The 18,079-nt window shown below is 32.6% G+C and overlaps 1 protein-coding gene across 50 annotated transcripts in view; it reads right to left on the bottom strand.

Annotated features, from left to right (window-relative positions):
- Window positions 1–18,079, bottom strand: part of MAP2 (microtubule associated protein 2) — a 309,881-nt gene that overhangs the window by 17,331 nt on the left and 274,471 nt on the right. For 27 of the 50 annotated variants that reach the window (XM_055380455.1, XM_055380454.2, XM_055380430.2 and 24 more), the window contains 3 exons: window positions 16,402–16,463; window positions 11,019–11,166; window positions 6,506–6,846 (listed from right to left, as the gene is read on the bottom strand). In XM_055380455.1, the coding sequence (XP_055236430.1) occupies window positions 6,506–6,846; window positions 11,019–11,166; window positions 16,402–16,463 (551 nt within the window). Of the gene's footprint in view, window positions 1–6,505; window positions 6,847–11,018; window positions 11,167–12,125; window positions 12,297–16,401; window positions 16,464–18,079 lie in introns of all 50 variants that reach the window. The other 23 variants (XM_004033140.5, XM_019022472.4, XM_055380423.2 and 20 more) reach the window with 3 other exon arrangements.

The raw sequence follows: 18,079 nt of genomic DNA, 5'->3' as shown, positions 1-18,079 counted from the left end.
CCATTCTACAAATAAGGACAAAAAAAATCAGTACCTAAGGTAATGCAATACTTTAATAGAAGAGCTGGACCACTAACTCAGCTCTTAAATCCTAGTTCAATATTCTTTTAGATCGGGGTGTCCAATCTTTTGGCTTCCCTGGGCCACATTGGAAGAAAAAGAATGGTCTTGAGCCACACATAAAATACACTAAAACTAATCATAGCTGATGAGCTAAAAAAAATCACAAAAAATCTCAAAATGTTTTTAAAAAGTTTATGAATTTGTGTTGGGCCACATTCAAAGTCATCCTGCACCACATGTGGCCCCAAGGGCCATGGGTTGGACAAGCTTGTTTTAGACAAACATGGAAAGTTTCTTTGGATAATAACTGTCATGACATAAAACATTCATAATCATTCAATGGTGTCACTAAAAGAATGCGTCTCTCCATGAATATGGCATAATACATTCATTCAATTTTCACTGCATATTTATTGAGCACCTACTATGTATGGGACATTATGGACAAAATGCACCTCATCTCTGACTTCATGGAGCTTATGGTCTAGTAAGTGAAACAAGATAGACATTAAAGTACTAATTATACAATGGAATATTTAATGAAAAATGTGGTGAGAAAGTTTGGTTACAGTATAGAGAGTACATCAGATAGAGCAAACAACAGATGTAGGGAAACCAAAAATTAATAACAATTGCGACAATATCAGCAAGAGATCATGTATCCTGCGCTAAGGTAGTGCAGAGCAGACTGAGTGAAATGGCCAGATTTAAGAGCTATTCAGGGCACAAAATCAGATGGTTAGGATATGGGATAAAAGAAAGTGAGAGGAAAAGTCGACACTTAGATTTTTGGTTTAGCAATATGAAAGTCCTGTTATTTGAATAGATGTAATAATACTAAAAATAATAATGTAATAATAGCATAAACTTTCTATACTCAAAGATGTATGTGGCATCAGTCACACTGATGTACTTGCTGTTCCTAGAACATGTTAGGCCTGCTTCTACCTCAGGGTCTTTGGATGTGTGGTTCCCTTTGCCTGAAAGGCTCATTACCTAGTTATCCAAATGGCTTACTTCTTTGCTTCCTTGGAGCTTCTATTCAAATATCACCTTCTCAGGCCTTTCCTAGCCATCTTATCAGAAATGCAATTTCCTCTTAACATATCCTGAGCCTCTTTCTTATCTTTATTTTTCTCCATACTTAGCACTTTTTTACATATTTTTCTTATATCACTTTTTTTTTTTTTTTTTGCTCACCTTTCCTCCTAGAATGTAAATTCCATGATGGCAAGAATTTAAGAAATCTATGTCTGTTTTGTTTGTTGTTATATTTCAGTATGTAGAACATAGCATGGTGTAGTAGGTGCTCAATAAATATTTGTTGACTCAATGGTCAAGTAAAGAAAGGTAAAACTTTGTATTTCTGGAATTATCAAAGTAATAGAAGACAACTCCCCATGTTATTTTTAAGATGCCAAGATTGATGCTATAATATTTCATAACTGATTCTTTATATTATCCATAGAAATTAAAAAGCTAACTAGCTTCTATTTTAAAACCTTAATTTTTAGATTTTAAAAATAACTGTCAATTATAGGAGAAAACAAAAAATATGATAAAATGCAACATACCTTTCCAAATTTAATGTAGTATATTAATATAACATGTATTTTAATAGTGTATCAATATAACATGCTATTTGCATTAAATTATTTCATGAAAATATAATAAAAGTTTAGAAGCTTCAAATTTCAATCCTGACGTGATAAAAAAAACTTTGGCATGGAAAGCACTGCTAAATAAAATTACCATTTATTTTCATGTTTTGAAATGAAAGGTAAAGCAAACGAAGACTAAGGTATACAAAATTACATACTTGCAGATAAGTGACTAATTATTCATTAAAGACAAAGTATAGACTCTGACTTCACAGCTCAGCCATGGAAGGATGATATTTAATGTCCTATATGCAAGATGCGGGTAATGTGAGAACTTCTGTTTCTTACTCTGTGAAAATGTGAGGGTTGGATTAGAAGGAGATGGATATCTCTGACATCTAATATCCTTTAGTTTAATAGATCCATATAGAACTGAGATATAGAAACTAAGATTGCTTTATTTCTAGAATGTAATGATATGTTTTACAGGTTCTAGTTTAATAGATTTATCTAAATAAAAATTTTACAAAGATGACAGAGCAATGCTGACTGGGAAAGCAATATGCTGATAAATTTTACAAAGTTCTTTATTTAAAAAGTGAGTACTGTTTTTTCTTTAAAAAGGAGTGAGTTGCATGATGATGCCACCATCTGTAGCCTAGCTAACCTGAAAATGACTGACTGTAGTCATTAATGGAGCAAAAGCACATAATTCAGAGGCAATCAATCAGATCCACAGACATGGCCTTGCAGAGATCATGCTCTAACTGACTATCCTATCCAATGAGCAGTTAATGAAAACAACATCTGTGAAACCACTTCTTTAGTAACTTTCAATTATTACAAGGGCATATAACTTGTGCTTTTAAAATTTTATTTATTTATTTATTGAGACAGAGTTTCATTCTTGTTGCCCAGGTTGGAGTGCAATGGTGTGGTCTTGGCTCACTGCAACCTCTGCCTCCTGGGTTCAAGCAATTCTCCTGCCTCAGCCTCCCAAGTAGCTGGGATTACCGGTGCCCACCACCACGCCTGGCTATTCTCTTTTTTTTTTTTTGTATTTTTAGTAGGGATGGGGTTTCACCATGTTGGCCAGGCTGGTCTCGAACTCCTGACCTCAGGTGATCCACCCGCTGCCTTGGCCTCCCAAAGTGCTGGGATTACAGGCATGAGCCACCACACCTGGCCAACTTGTGCTTTTTATACTCATCTTCATAAAGCCAATGGAGAAAAACAAGATATCTGTCAAAACATATAGGAGCATTCCATATAAATCCAAGTAACTATTTTAAAACCTGATTATTAGATAGAAAAGGTAAAAAGCACTATTCCTTGAGTTGTTACCTAAATTTTTTTATGCTATGTGTTTAGAGAAATTGCTTGTTTCTCTACCTTTGTTTAACTGAAGCAGCTGTGTTCTTCAAAAGCTAACATTATTTATTCTAAAACTTAGATTTAATGTAGATTGAGAGGCTAGCTACATAGAGCAGTTTCAAATTAATACACTTAATAAGATAGTCTTCCCTATGCCTTGAGTTAAATCAATCAAGCTAATTATCTACACTGAATCCATGATTGCCCATATTCTTTCCAATAGAATGAATTTGTTTTAGCTGAAAAGATTAGCTTTATTGCCTTCTGTAAAGCTCCTTGTATCTTCAGCTAGCTTATCTATTCCATTAGGCATTGATCTGACTCACTGAGCTGAGCCCCTCTGCCAACAGAAATTGGACCTTAACAGAAGAGATAGCTGCTGTAAGCACAAAACCTGTACATACAGAAGAGCAATTAATGTTCAAACTGCAGGCAAATAATTTGGAAAGCTGTTGAGTTTCTAAGATGCATATATCTTTATTATAGATTTCCTCTACCAATTTTTAGAGATTGCACAAATTTTAAAACCCCAATAATGAAGTTTTCACAATTAAATCATTTGTATACAACCTAATTGCTTCAAATTTTACCACAATAGACCCTGTGCAGAGGAATTAAAGTTACATCTTTAATTTTACTCCCATCTTCTTTAATAAGAATTACATGAATATTTTTCTCAATTCCTAGAGACCATATATCACTATTACAAAACCTGGCCCGTGAAGAAAGTATAGCTCTTGTTCTGTCTTTTTAAATGTTTCTGGGTTGGCCAATCCATTCAAATGCCTTAGGAAAATCAATTTACAATTGAGAACAATGTGCTAGTGGCTTCGATTTCTTCAACGGTATGCACGTATAGATGCTCGATCATCTAATAAAGGTCTTTAACATGTCATTTTGATAATTTCTAAGAAGCCCTAAAATACTTTTCCTTCAGTCGTTCTATAAGATCTTCAGTTTTACAAGTATGGAAAAAACCTCTCCTCACTCCCTGTATCTGAGATCATACACTGTAAGGAGGCTTTTAAGGGGATAGTGCTGAAGTGTTGAATGATATGTTTTTCCTACAAAGACAGTTCAATTGCAATGCGCTATTATTTCCCAATTCATTTTACCCTTTAAGTGAATTTATACCATCTACCACAAAATAGAAGGCAAATATCTTTCATCTGTTTATCTTGGTGAGGAAATACCTCCTGCTTCTGCAAAAAAGTCACCTCATAACTCCACTGTTGTGGATTTTTTCCAAAGTCATCATTGCTGAAGTAGGATAATTTTGTAGCAGGTTAACACTTGCCTGATGATAAAAACATATTTGCTTCAAATGACACTGTGATTTTGAAGCTATTTTTGTTCTTTCTGTAATTTTTGTGTCATATGTATTTACTAGTCCTTAACCACCATAATCTCTAAGGAAGTTTTAGTTCAGCTCAAAAGTATGAGATATTTTGTATCAATTTTATGAATTACCAAATACAGAAGTCAATTACAATAAGACATAAAAATACTCCAAACCAGATATGATAAAGAATCAGAGAAAGAAAACAGACGCCTTCACATTTTTTGGGTTGATTGAATCTTAGAGGTTCCTGCAAAGCTGGGGCTAAAACCATTCTTTTTGCCTTTCTTAAGGAGTCCTTCAAAGAAAATCATATATTATAAAATTTCTATGTCAACTTAAAATAATACTTTTCTCTTTTAATTACTTTTCTTAGTTTTAATACAGTATCTTGGAGATAATTTGTATTTCCTTGTGATTCTAAGAGGAAACAAATTATTTTAAGTATTAATGTTTTCCAGAATATAATTAAGTAAACCCCATATCTAGTTAAGGAGAATAACAGGACATGGGAATATTTATTTTAAAAGAACTGATTTTTAAATATACATAATAGTTACTCTATTTTAGAGGATAGCTTGTCCAAGGCTAAAATGCAGAACTTTCCAAATGGTACTAAATTGATTTTATTCACCTTACACTTTTAAATTATTTATGTATAAATATAAAGACGATGCAACATTTGAATATTTCCAAAAAGCTCAAAATATTTTCTTCTCTTGCATGTGCAAAACTCTGATGAACGCAAGAATAGTTTGAGTTTTTTTAGGAATTATAGGCTTATAATTCTACTTTTTGCTTAAAAAATGTTTCTTGTAGCTTCTAGTTTTCATAGCATCTGTCTATGAAAAAGTATCTTTCTACGACTCTATTATTATAGAATGTTATCATTGTTCTAAAAGGGCATATTGACCTCTCCCCTCCTGCCCCATTGGTTGATTTTTCTTAACTCTTTGGGCTTTCCCTTACAGAGCCATAATGAGACAGCAAAGAAGTTTGTTGCTAAATGAAAGAGCAACACTGAATTTTTGCTTCATTGGTGAGTAGGAGTGCCTGATAGCTTTACATTTTGGCAAGATCTTTCTTCCTGAAAACAGATTTTCTTTGGCATGAAGGAGGGATACCAGAAAGTAGTGGCACAAAATACAAGAGACAAGAAAAAGAGTGGCAGAAAAAAATATTGACGTTAAAAAGGAAAGACTTTCTTGGAATATTGAAAGGGCATTATAAGTTCGTTTACGTACAAAGTTACTGTTTTTGCCCTTTCTTTCAAAAAAGGATGTTGTTTTATATCTCTTCAATGACAAAAGTTAAACTATCCTGAATAGATCAATATTATGAGATAAACATTAAATAATATTTGTATTATTTCCTTCCAGGCTAATTGCTTTGTCCAAACATGTAGTGTATAAGCAAGGTTCAGGTCAAGACAGAACTCAAAACCCCCTGGTTTGAAAAGATATGAATGTTTGCTCTGGGGAGCTGAAGTTAAGGTTAGTAAGTAAGCTTTACTAATAGCTCTATTTAATACAATTAATGTTGAATAGAAGTTCAAAGTCTACAATTTTATTCATCAGAACCATGTGTCTTTTATTATCAACACGAATACCTCCCCTTTGCAACATTTAGGCAATAGTAGCCAGAATTGAAACTCGGTGAAACATCCTTATTTTGGAGTAAACATGAGGAAATGGTAGAAAATGTCATAGGAAATCCTTGGGGAAGAAAGAAGGAGATAAAATTGGAATCACTAAAAGACAGCCAAATGAGCTCATGGTCAGAAACTAAAATAGAAAACTCAATTTTATATCAGAAATATAACTTTAATCTCAAGTTAAAAAACACAAAGCAATAGAGATACATTCAGAAAAAAAAAAGTTAGTCAATCAACTAAAAGTTGGTAAAATTTTTTACCCAGTAACAAACAGAAGGAATGGGCATGTCATGTGATTTTCGTTGTATTTCAGAGGCTATCTTCCTAATGTAAAGTCCAAACTCTTAGCAATAAATTGTAACCAGTAGCTCTTTAACACCTCTGCTTCCCTTTTAAGAACTGTTAGTTTTCAATATGAAGAAGGCAATGTAATAATTATTTCTGGCAGCAAATATGTGTTCATGCAATTCTTACCTGCCCCCCTTTAGGCTGGTATTTGATGTTGTCTGTTGATCCGATTTTGGATTTGACATTCTTCAGGTCTGGTAGTGGTTGGTTAATAAGCCGAAGCTGCTTGGGAGTCGCTGGAGATTTTGGAGGAGTACGTATGATGGCGACCTTCTTCTCACTCGGCACCAAGATGGCAGACTTGGGGGTTCCTGGTGTGTGAGGGGTCCTGGGATAGCTAGGGGTTCCAGGAGTGCCTGGTGTGCGTGAAGAATAACTTGGTGGGGTGCCAGGAGTGATGGCAGTAGACCCAGGGGTAGTGGGTGTTGAGGTACCACTCTTCCCTGCTCTGCGAATTGGCTCTGACCCTGTATTAACAAGCAAGACCAAAACCAAACCAGAGTCAGACAATTCTCCTCAAAACATCCCTCTTCCCATAGATTGTTAGAAGTCATAATACGTTTAATTTCTAAGGTATTTAGAAACAGTTATTGTAATGATCACTATAGTACTCAAGAAGCTGAGAGTCTCGTTTCTGAAATCAGGTGCATAACCCGGTGGCATTCTTTTGAACACGCATTGCTATCAATACAAAGAAAAAAACCTGATCTTTTTTCTGATTTGTTCTCCGTAATTTTCATTATGAATGTGTCAAAAACTATTCTCTACTTGTGTGACTATTAAGGCAAATGGATCTGCCTTTAGTTGGAAAGAGTTTACACTTAGTGTCGTATGCAGACCCATATTTACTGAAGATTCCTTGAATGATATGTAGATCATTCATTCCTCTATGTAGTAAATTCATTCTGGGATCCAGGTGAACATACAATATAGAACCACGTATTTAGGACACATAGTTTTGGCCTGTACAGAAAGATCTGCATTTCAATATTATATCCTTATATTGAGGAACACTATGAGGTGTAAATGTGTTTATGGAAGCTGTCAGACACTGCTATACTATATCATGTATTCTTTTCATAAGGAAAATTATCTCAGTGCTTCAAACCAAATAAAAAGTCTGTTCTTGCCTTACAAACTTGGGATGTCTCAACAATATATTCCCAGTGAGCCTCGTACCTGATTGTGTTTTCTCCTCTGTTTTCATCACTAGTTTGGCAGTTTAGAGTTAAATCCAAAACCCCGTTAATTATACAGGATCTGAGATGCATTTCTTTGCCTCAAGTTGAGCTCAGCCTCATATTACTATTATTCCCACCCCCCACTTTCCTATACTATGTTTCTTTCATCTTTTGAATGTGCTTTGAATGACATTTCAACTACTTTTCTGAAAGGATGATAGAAATAAGAATGCAACACCTTATAAATTTCAAAGCACTTATGTGAATACCAACCAACTGATAACCAAACAAACATGCACAATACAGTTGTTAGGGGCAGCTCTTATTATTCCTAAGAAATGGGAATATTGAGGCTCATTCACCCAGATGCTACTAACGTCTAAGCCAGATACAATATTTAGCCCCTGAGGATTTACATTTTTAAGCATGCAAATTTCATTTATAACATATTTTATAGAAAAGGGATAATTTTCATTTTTTACTGCTGCTTAAGTAAAAAAATCAATGAATCTTCTGAAATTTTGTAGAGAATAAATATATAACAATTTTAAAGCCACTGAAGTGAAAGGAATCTCAGAGGTCACCTAATGCAATTGATCATAAATATAGGAAGTTCTTTCTGAGAAGTGGACATGTAATCTTTGCTTAAATATTTACAAGATGTGAGCTCAGGAGAGCTTCTTGGATAATTGTAATCTATGGAAAATGTAAATCCACCCATCGCCATAGGTTCTATCTCCTGGAGAAACACAGAACAATTTTACTTCTTTCAGTGAACAGTTTTCAAGTATCAAATGAAAGTGCCCTGTGTCTTTTTGGTCTTCTAACACAGGGCACAAGATAGTTAGACTCTTCAATTGATAATATGAAATGGGATATGAGAAGTCTAAAGTGAGAAATTAGCATGTGTTTTGCGATTTTTATTGCTTTTCACAAGAATTTCAAGACTAGGATGACACAACCACATCCAACTTGGCATTTTGTAACTTCCATGTCCTGGTTTGTTATGCACTAAGTTTGTAACGTAGATGTCTGTCTCTACGTCTGTCTGAATACTTTCTCCAGAAACATTATTTCTTTCTTGAATGTTTTCTCTATTACTTCACCAGTTTTGAATAGCTCAGATATTCTGGGGAGAGGGATCATCCCTGTATTTTTTGCCATTGTACCTAGCCCTGGTGACTTTCATGTGAGCTGAAAACAGTAGGTAGACAACATATTTTTTTAATAAAATGTATTGAATTCAGAATTCATCAAAGTGTGCTAAGGGGTTTTTTGACTTCATGGAGACTGAATTGAAGCAATATTCTGGATGTGAATAACAATTTTTACTATATGAAATAATTTTTTCTAAACTTCTAAGGAGTCATTTCCATACTTGTAGAAAACACGTTAAGCTTCATAAAAGAAGGTTTTATGTTACATCTGGAGAAAGAAGATAAACTACAAATATTAAGGCCTTCACACTGCTGTTCGATATATATGACCAATTTTTATTGTAACAAATATGTTCTTGTCATTGAAACAATAAATTTGAATGTTTCTTATTTGTTCTGAACTTGAAGAGGTTAAACCTAAGATCTAAAACAACTTTTAAGATATTTCTTTACAAGTTAATTGATTAAACTGTGCTTTTATTTATCTTGTCAACTCCTCAATGACAATGGATTTCCTTCCTCTTGGGCGGATGAGCTTCCTGCACAACATTGTTTCCTTCAAATCTTCTCAATAGCTGCACAAAATGTTAGAACATCCCTGTGTACCATTAAGGGGATGGTGCACAAGTAGAAGTGGGCAGAGTGCTTGCTTTTCCAATCGTCTTTATGCCTTTCAGCTATTGGTATGCAGAGGTAAAATGGATCCTATGTTTTAAAATTATCAACGTGTTAGTTATGTTCACTATCAAATAATACAATGCAAAATGCTTGTAAACATCAGTAAATTTAAAAAGTCAAAATAGAATTGGTGCTGAACATTTAATGAATCAATTCATATATAGATACACTTTAAAAGGCAGAACACAGTGGTTTGAAGAAGTGGATTTATGGAGAAAGTGCCATTTTGCTTTTATAGCAACAAATACAAGTATAATTCAAGATGTTCCTTTTGAGAGTACTTGGTATCTTTGTCTTGCCTCATACATCCTTGGGGTTATTAATTATGTTCAATTTCAACTCTTGAGATTTAAAGTCTCTTCCCTGGAGAGTACTAAATCTTAAATGACCTTCCTGCTAATTCATTCAAATAATTTATTTTTGCTATGATAAAAGAGTTTTTGTGATTTCAGTGTTCTTAACACATATTTCAAAGGATGCTAATACTCTAGGAAACTAAATAATGTTGGACACAATTACTCTTATTACAATAAACACTTTTCTTGTAGGCAAAAACACTGTTTAAATGCCAATAGTCATATTTAAGTGGGCCAATTATTATCAAAATAAGTGTTGAAGTCAACTATAATGTGATACTGGTAGCAATTTCCACCATTTTAAAATAGTTTTTAAATGACACAGATACTCTTCTCCAAATAATTCTACAGAGCAGTTCTCTAGTACTATTTCCTCCCAATAAATGTAGAAAAGACATTGACTTCAGGTTGTGAAGTTATCAGTAGGCTGAAAACCAAATTCAACCACTTGTGAACTATGAAGCAGTTACCCTCTCTAGAGGGTCAGTTTTCTCATCAGTAGAATGAATTGAGTTTATTAATTATTATAATAGTCATTAGTTTTGCTAATTAAATTAGTGAAAAAATGTATCTTAAGAGTTTGCTATCTATATGTGCTCAATAAACGGTAGCTATTTTGGTTGCAACAGAAAAATATTTATGGAAGTAATTTGAATCCATGCTTTACTAGATAGTTTGCCACAATGCAACATATAAGTGTGTAATGACTGGAGCATTATATAAACTGTTATAATTGCCAATCAGTTCATGAATGGGCCATCAATCAAGATAATTTGAACCTATTTCATAGACTATGCTATATTTATAGCTCATTTGGAATGCAAATTCTTAACAAGTTGAACAGGATCCTAAGTTTTGATTGTCGACTTTCTAGTTAGATTTTACAACTTGGACATCTAATAAGTGTTAAGCTTTTATAGATCTATGTTTTTAAAATCCTTGACTTGGTTTCTACGTTGATTACTTCTTTAGAATTTTCTTTTTTGCTCTAAATTTGAAGCAAAAAGAAAAATATATTCTTAGAGAAATAACTTTATATCAGTCTTAGATAATAGGGTAATATGTTACCATTTCCTCCATAAGTCGTTTTTACTCAAACAGCTATTTTGCAGCCATCTACATTCTGGATTTTCTGATCCTTATGGCAAATATAATCTAGTCTTAATGCATGTTTTATTTTTACAAATTAAAATATAAATATAAGTGCTATTCCACTTAAAGGATTTAAAAAGTGCTTAAAAAGGAATTCAAATCAAAATAAACCTACTGGTGGTCCGCCGTGCTGAAGAAGAGATAGAACTGTTGAGAGAGAAGGAATTCTCATCTCTGTCTCCTGACACACCTCGCCGAGGAGGGAGAATGGAAGAAGGTCTTGGGAGAGAAGAGCGCTTTTCTGGGCTCTTGGTTACTCCATCCTGATTGGAGAAAACAAAAAGGACATTCGGTTCTTGTAACTCTTTAATTTATACGAAGTGATATTGATTTTGCTATTTTCCTCCTGTGCTAATAAATGAATTTCTTTTAATACAAACTACTGGATTTCATATATTTATAAACATTTCTACTTTATAACTTAGAAACAGTGCATATTTGCCTAGATGTTTTATAAAAATACATTATTTTGGAGTTCTAATAACTGAATGTGAAGTTCAAGTTCTAAATGATAATATTGGTAAAATAAATGTACTTAATCTTCAGCAAATTACTAATTTTATTGAAAAATCTTCATTAGCATGATAATTTATTAATCAGAAAGGACTGAGAGTAGCTCACTGCATGCATAATACTTCTAACAATGACCATTACCATATCTTGTGCGTGTATGTGACAGGAACTCTTTATAGTTTATATCCTTTTATGACTTGATTCTCACCACAAAACATGATACACATTTTAAAGCTGAAGAAACAAGTTTAATGAGTTTATATAATTGTTTCAAGATAATTGAGTTGGTAGGTGTCAGAGATAGTATTAAACCCTGATGTATATGATGTTTAGTTTAAATTATCTATTATATTCTATACAATGTAATTTGTTATTATTGTACTGTACAATATTATTTCTTATATATTATATATAATAGTATATATTTTGTTTTGTTAGTTTGCATTTGATATTTTACCAGATAATCAAACCATAAATTAATAATGGGTAGCATATCTAGAAAAAGACATATTTTCTACATTTAAAAAATAGGTATACTGTTTATCAAAATTTTAAATTTGTATTTGTTTTTAAAAGGGCCTACTGTTTATGTGTCAAACACTTCAGAGTAAAGTATTTGCTTTCATACATTTCCTGAATTAGGTTCTATAACATAACCTTCTCCCAAATTCTATTTCTTTCTGCACCTTTTATTGACCTGCCGCCTTACCTTGTTCCCTGATTTTGAGTATGGCAAACGGTCTGTGGAGCCTGCTGAGGTGGGCTGTATTAATAAACTGTCAGAAAATGTAGCCCTTTTAGTCGTGCTAGGGCAGGCTGAGCTGTATCTTGGGGACTTTGTGCTACCCTGTAAAGCAGGAATCTTTGACAAGGTAGAATTCTAGCCATGAAAGAAAACAAACAAAAGCACAAAATAAACCAAACTATAAAGTAAAAGGAAGATAAAAAAGAAGTATAAACGTATAAGAAACTCAAAGTCTTTTTAATAAGAACACATGATAAATGGTTATAATCAATGATAGAGATGTGTACTTAGATGAGAAGAGATTTTCACAGTTCTTTTTAGCCAAAACTAACTTAATAATAGTCATAGAAAAATGTCTAAGAAAACCAAATATCACATGTTCTCATTTATAAGTGGAGCTAAACAATGGGTACACACGGACATAAAGATGGGAACAATAGACACTGGTGACTCCAAAAGTGGGGGAAGGATTGAAAAACTTCCTATTGGGAAGTTCCTATTGGGAACTATGTTCACTATTTGGATGATGGAATCAATATAAGCTCAAACCTCAGCATCACGTAATATACCCTTGTAACAAGCCTGCACATGGACACCCTGATTAAAAATAAAATAAAAAATCTGTTATACAAATAAAACACAAAAATAACGCTAAACCATTTTATTTTCTATTAACCAGGTCTAGAACAGGTATCCATGTTTATTACTTATTATTTGCTCTTGTTTACTTCCAAATGTGATTGTTTATGTTTGGTACACAGTAGAGACCCAGCGGATAATTGCTGAATAAATGATGAGTGGGTGGATAGATAGAAGGACAGAAGAAAGAGTAATATTGCTTAGATATGAAGGAATTAGCTTTGTGAAATCCTGAGACCAAAGCAAGTCTCTCTCTCTCTTTAAAAATACAATAAGCCTTAATATAGAAAGAATGTTACAAGTGACTAGCAAAACTCTCTTTTTGCTGGTTTAAAAAATAATGCTGAGTGCTTAAATTTTGTTGTTTAAAAAATGATTCTATACATAGTTCTCTAATTTAAGGATAATGTATATAAAATATTCTTTTTGGATTCTACGTATATAGTCTCTAATTAATTCATAAGTTTTATAATGATAACACATTTGGAAATATCTTTCACTATCCTATCTGCTGGAATTATTCCTTTAATAAACACAGCCTTTAAGGTGTACATATAATCCATATCTTAATCATGTTTCAAGAACTTTGGAACAAGGTATATTTGAAGCCTAATAATGAAAAAAGTATTTTTAAAGATTGAGAAAATTTATTTTCAGGTAATCTACATTGACTTCAACAGAATTTTTCAGAGTTTATATATAATTTGTTCATTTTATAAGTAAAACACATACTGTGGATTAAGTTATACCATAGAACTAATAACATTTTTATGCAAAGACTAGAGTCTGCATGATGTGTTATGAATTCTAAAAAGGAAAGTCAGGACTGAAAAGATGGCCAATAAAAATCACGACTTAATTTACAGGTGTTGATAACCCCTGGGGAGACTCTCTGCAAGTATAATTGGGAAGGATGTATGGCTTTTGGAGAAAGCTATGCCAGCGTGCCATACGTCTCATGGGTGACTGTTAAAAATATAGATAAGTATGACAAAGCCAAGGAGATTATTATCTTCAAATAATTAATTTGATTTAACTGTTACAGAAATGACCGATAAAACTGAGATTTTTATCTCAAGTTTTAACCTCTGTAGCTACAACAGGACATAAGTATTTACAGACTGTACAAATCACTTCTTGTTTTATAGACCCAGTATCTTGAGTGGGAAGTGTAATTGGGTCAGCACAAGTCATTCTTTTTTTATTGATCCTACCCACAAAAGAGTGAATTTCAAAAGCGTGATATAGAAGAGAAAAATAAATTGGATTGCTTGTAGTTAAGAAAGACAACTATTAATGCTAAACAAACAAACAACAGAAAAACCCACGTGAAATGCAGGATTATGGGTGGGTCTGTTTCCTAATAAAGAGCAATTTAAAAAATCATCACAGGCATCCCATAAATATATACACCTAATATGTACCCATAGAAAAAAAAATTTTAAGTTAAAAAAAGTGAATCTTAAAGAGCATACAACTACCAAAAAAAAATCAGAGAACAGTACTGATGGATATACTGAACATTAGAGCTAAATCAAATAAAAGTTACTCGGGGTTTTAGAAAACTTATAGAAAAAGGATATGGGATTAGGAAGAAAAAAAGACTAATAAATGAGAAAAAAAGAAAGAATGAAGGGCTAATTTTGCTTCAGAAAGACAAGACGGGCATTTACAAGGAAAAAAGGTTGTTTTGTGTCAGACGATGCCTATGGTTCTGTTCCAAGTGCTGATTCTATCGAGTTACTCAAAGACCAAGGGGCTTAAAAGTTTCCTAAAAATGTTCCAAATAATGTCAACCTAAAGGAGGAAAGGTCAGACTTATTTTCTATATCTGCTCCTGAAAACTTCCACCATTCAGTTAACTAAAATAATAACTAACAACTATTATGATTTATTAAATGAATGCTATGTTCTAAACATTATACTGCATACTGTTTTATAACATTATTACATTTAATTTTTATAACTAACTCATGATACAGGAATTTTGTCCTCCCCTTTATTTTTAGAAAATTAAGAAATAGGAAGAAAAAGGATCATATAACTAATAGATGTTCAAGATTTGAACATGATTTGTTTCATAGCCCTACGGCCAACCACCATACATCATTAATTCGGAAACAGAAGGTAAAGAGATACAAATCTTGAAATCACAATGTGTTTATAATAAAGCCTAATATTTACCAAAGCAATAAATGAATTCTGTTGCTTGCCACATGTTCAGGAATATATCTGAAACATTTGTATAAAAATCAAGTATCATCTTTTATCAACGTAAAACCCCTCAGGTGCAAGATCAAAGAAATGAATCACTCACTACTTTTCATAATAAATAAAAGTGGACGTCTAAAATCTTATTGGTTTTTTAGAAGGGTAAACTAACAATTGTGATTTACATATTAGATGTGTTTGCTCAGTCTCAGAATGTTGTTATAAGCTACTAATTAATATCATTCAAATTATTTGTTATAATTTTAGGATTTCATTAGTAGCCTTTTAATTTTTTTCTTTCAATCATAAAGGAGTGAAAATACTTCATGTTGGCTTTGGTCATTAAAATACAGTTAATAATATAAAAATAAAATTCACAGAAAAAATAGAAAAGATTTACAAACATATGAAGAAGTTAAACACCATTAATACAACCAAAATAAAATTTTAAAATAATAATATATGCCATCTCCATAATTTGGCAAATATACAACAATATAAAATATGTAGTAATAATAACAAATATGAACACTCTCCTTATACAGAATGTATAAGTGGGTAGAACCTTTCCAGAGGGCAATTTGACAATATGCAGCAAAAACTTTAAATATTAACATTTTTCTTGAAACAATAATTTCACTAGTAGAAAATGAAGGAAATAGCATACAAACTGAACTTAGCCAAAAAGTTCTCTACAGTAATATTGTTAAAATACCAACAAAAAATTCTAAAAGTCAAATAGTAGGAAATTGATTAAGTATATCATTGCAAAGAAATAAAATGCAGTATTACGTAGTCATTAAAACTTACAAAATGTTCAACGACATGGAAGTACATTTACTGTTGAATTTAAAAATTGATACACAGTGTTCTCATTTTTGTTAAGCCTATAAATGTATAGAAAAAAATTAGGATTTTACATCAAAATGATAGCTGTGTTTATCTTTATGATAAGAGGATTATAATTGATTTCTACTTCTTTCTGCTTGTGTGCAGTGCTTCATTTGGTCATATTTTTATTTTGTAACAAAAACAATGAAAGTGTATTATAAAATACAGTTACTGTGATTATATGGTTTAATTTGATTCTATGAAAAGTAACTAAACTGGACTTCCTTATTTTTGCCATATCATTGTGCTGCTTTCTATGTTTTTGTCTTACTAGTAAGGAAGCAGTCCAGCTGTGTCCTCACCAATTACCATCATACGCCATCCCAGAAGACGTTCATCCTTCCATGCCTGGATGCCACGGAGAATCTTCTGGGTGAGCGAACTATTTAAAATGACTTTTAAGAGTAAATATCTAAACAATATCAAAAGTTATTCTGATGTTACAGCTAGTACCAAAGGAACTTCAAATGAAGAACAAGGAAAAACTTATTTTACTCACAGAGACTTTGTCCTTTGCCTGTTTAAATACACTGGGAGCCAGAGCTGATTCCCCACCTGCTGCTGTTGAAAATAAAAGACAAACAACCCCAAACTTAGTTGCTAAAAACTCATAAATGCAGTTTTAAATACCTGTAGGATATTCTGTTGTGTCAACAGACTAATGCAAAGCAAAAGTTTGCTTATTATGAGACTCGAATTCAATAACTCAAGTAACCTGAATAGCAATAATATAGCACGTGGCTCCAACAAATAGTGTGTGCTAATTAATATAACCCATTGTCTACCAAAGTGCAGGTAAGCACACCACGTAATTTTTCTATTGATTACCAATGTATCTTTGAGTCACTAGTACGTAAGGAGATCCTTTAGAACAGAAGTTACAGAATAGCAATGTGAATGTTGCAAAATTTAAGAAAAAGAACATTGATTGGTTTCTGGGGTTCACATGATATATAGAAGAGGGTTCATAGAGATTTCCAAACCCTCTTCTTGTTCTAGAAGCCACTGGCATAATCATAGATATTTCGGTATTTTACATTTCAAACTATCATGATCAGCCAACCCCTTTCCCTTTGTATCCCTTCATTTCACAATATGAATGACATACTTGTTTGATGTGAAAATGCCACATGAGAAGGGAAGAAAAATAGCTTGTCAAGAACAGAAAACACGAGAGAAAATTTAAGTTCAGTAAATACAGAACATGTTCTACACATGCACTTCCTGTATGAAATTATTACCACATCTGTTACTGTTGTTTCTCTTGCTGCTGTTTTATGCTTCTGGTTTCAATTTTAAACTCCATTATCTCTAGCACATTTTGGTTGATGACTTACCTGAGGTGGCTTAGCTCTCATGATTTAAAACAATCCTTTGTGGTTTGGAAAACCATCTATGTTTGAAAATTGGGCTTAGAAGATAAAATAATCAAGCTTGTGTGTTTATTCCTCCTTAATTTTCATTCATAAAATAGAAACCCTCAGAAAAAAATATGTATCCTTATAAGCCCTCTGAATAAGTTCCAAAAAGGTATTTTTATGACAGGTACAGTTCTGACACAAACATAATAACTGTCTACAATATGTTTTATGCCATGTAGGACTAGCTAGTGAGATTTTTCAGATTCTAGGACTCATTGTTTTTAAGGAAGCAGTGAAAACGATGCCTTACTACTGTCTCTGTAATATAACTCAAATTCTTGTGACATGTATAGCTTGCTTCAAACCAATGACACCTACATCTGATACATGCTTTCTCCTAAAGTATCTCAACATTAGACCAGAATAAAGGAAAATCTTAATTTGTTCAAAGATTTTAAATTTCTTTCAAAGAATGAATAAAAACACAATTTACTTTAAATGTGGCAAATTGAATACCAATGACATGTAAACACTTTACTAAACCATTTTACGTTTTCTCTAAAATTCCACAATCCTGATGACATCTTTCATCCTTTTAGGTAGGTTATAGAGTTTTTATGCTAAATCAAGAGATTCTGCTTGCCCAAGGAATTTTGCTACTAAGTTTAATGAAGCTATTAATTTGCTATTAAGTTTAATGAAGTTCTAAGTTTAATGAAGCTAAAAACCTGAGAAAATGAACTGAGGTATGTGACGTTAATTCCTAACTCCTAGCTTCAGATATATTCTTCATCCTGAAGCTTTATCAAGGTGTGC

This window comes from Gorilla gorilla, chromosome 11 (assembly GCF_029281585.2).
Source record: "Gorilla gorilla gorilla isolate KB3781 chromosome 11, NHGRI_mGorGor1-v2.1_pri, whole genome shotgun sequence".
In the NCBI taxonomy this organism is placed as follows: domain Eukaryota; kingdom Metazoa; phylum Chordata; class Mammalia; order Primates; family Hominidae; genus Gorilla; species Gorilla gorilla.
The sequence above is the reverse complement of the archived record's forward strand: the minus strand, read 5'-3'. Positions and strand labels throughout refer to the sequence as shown.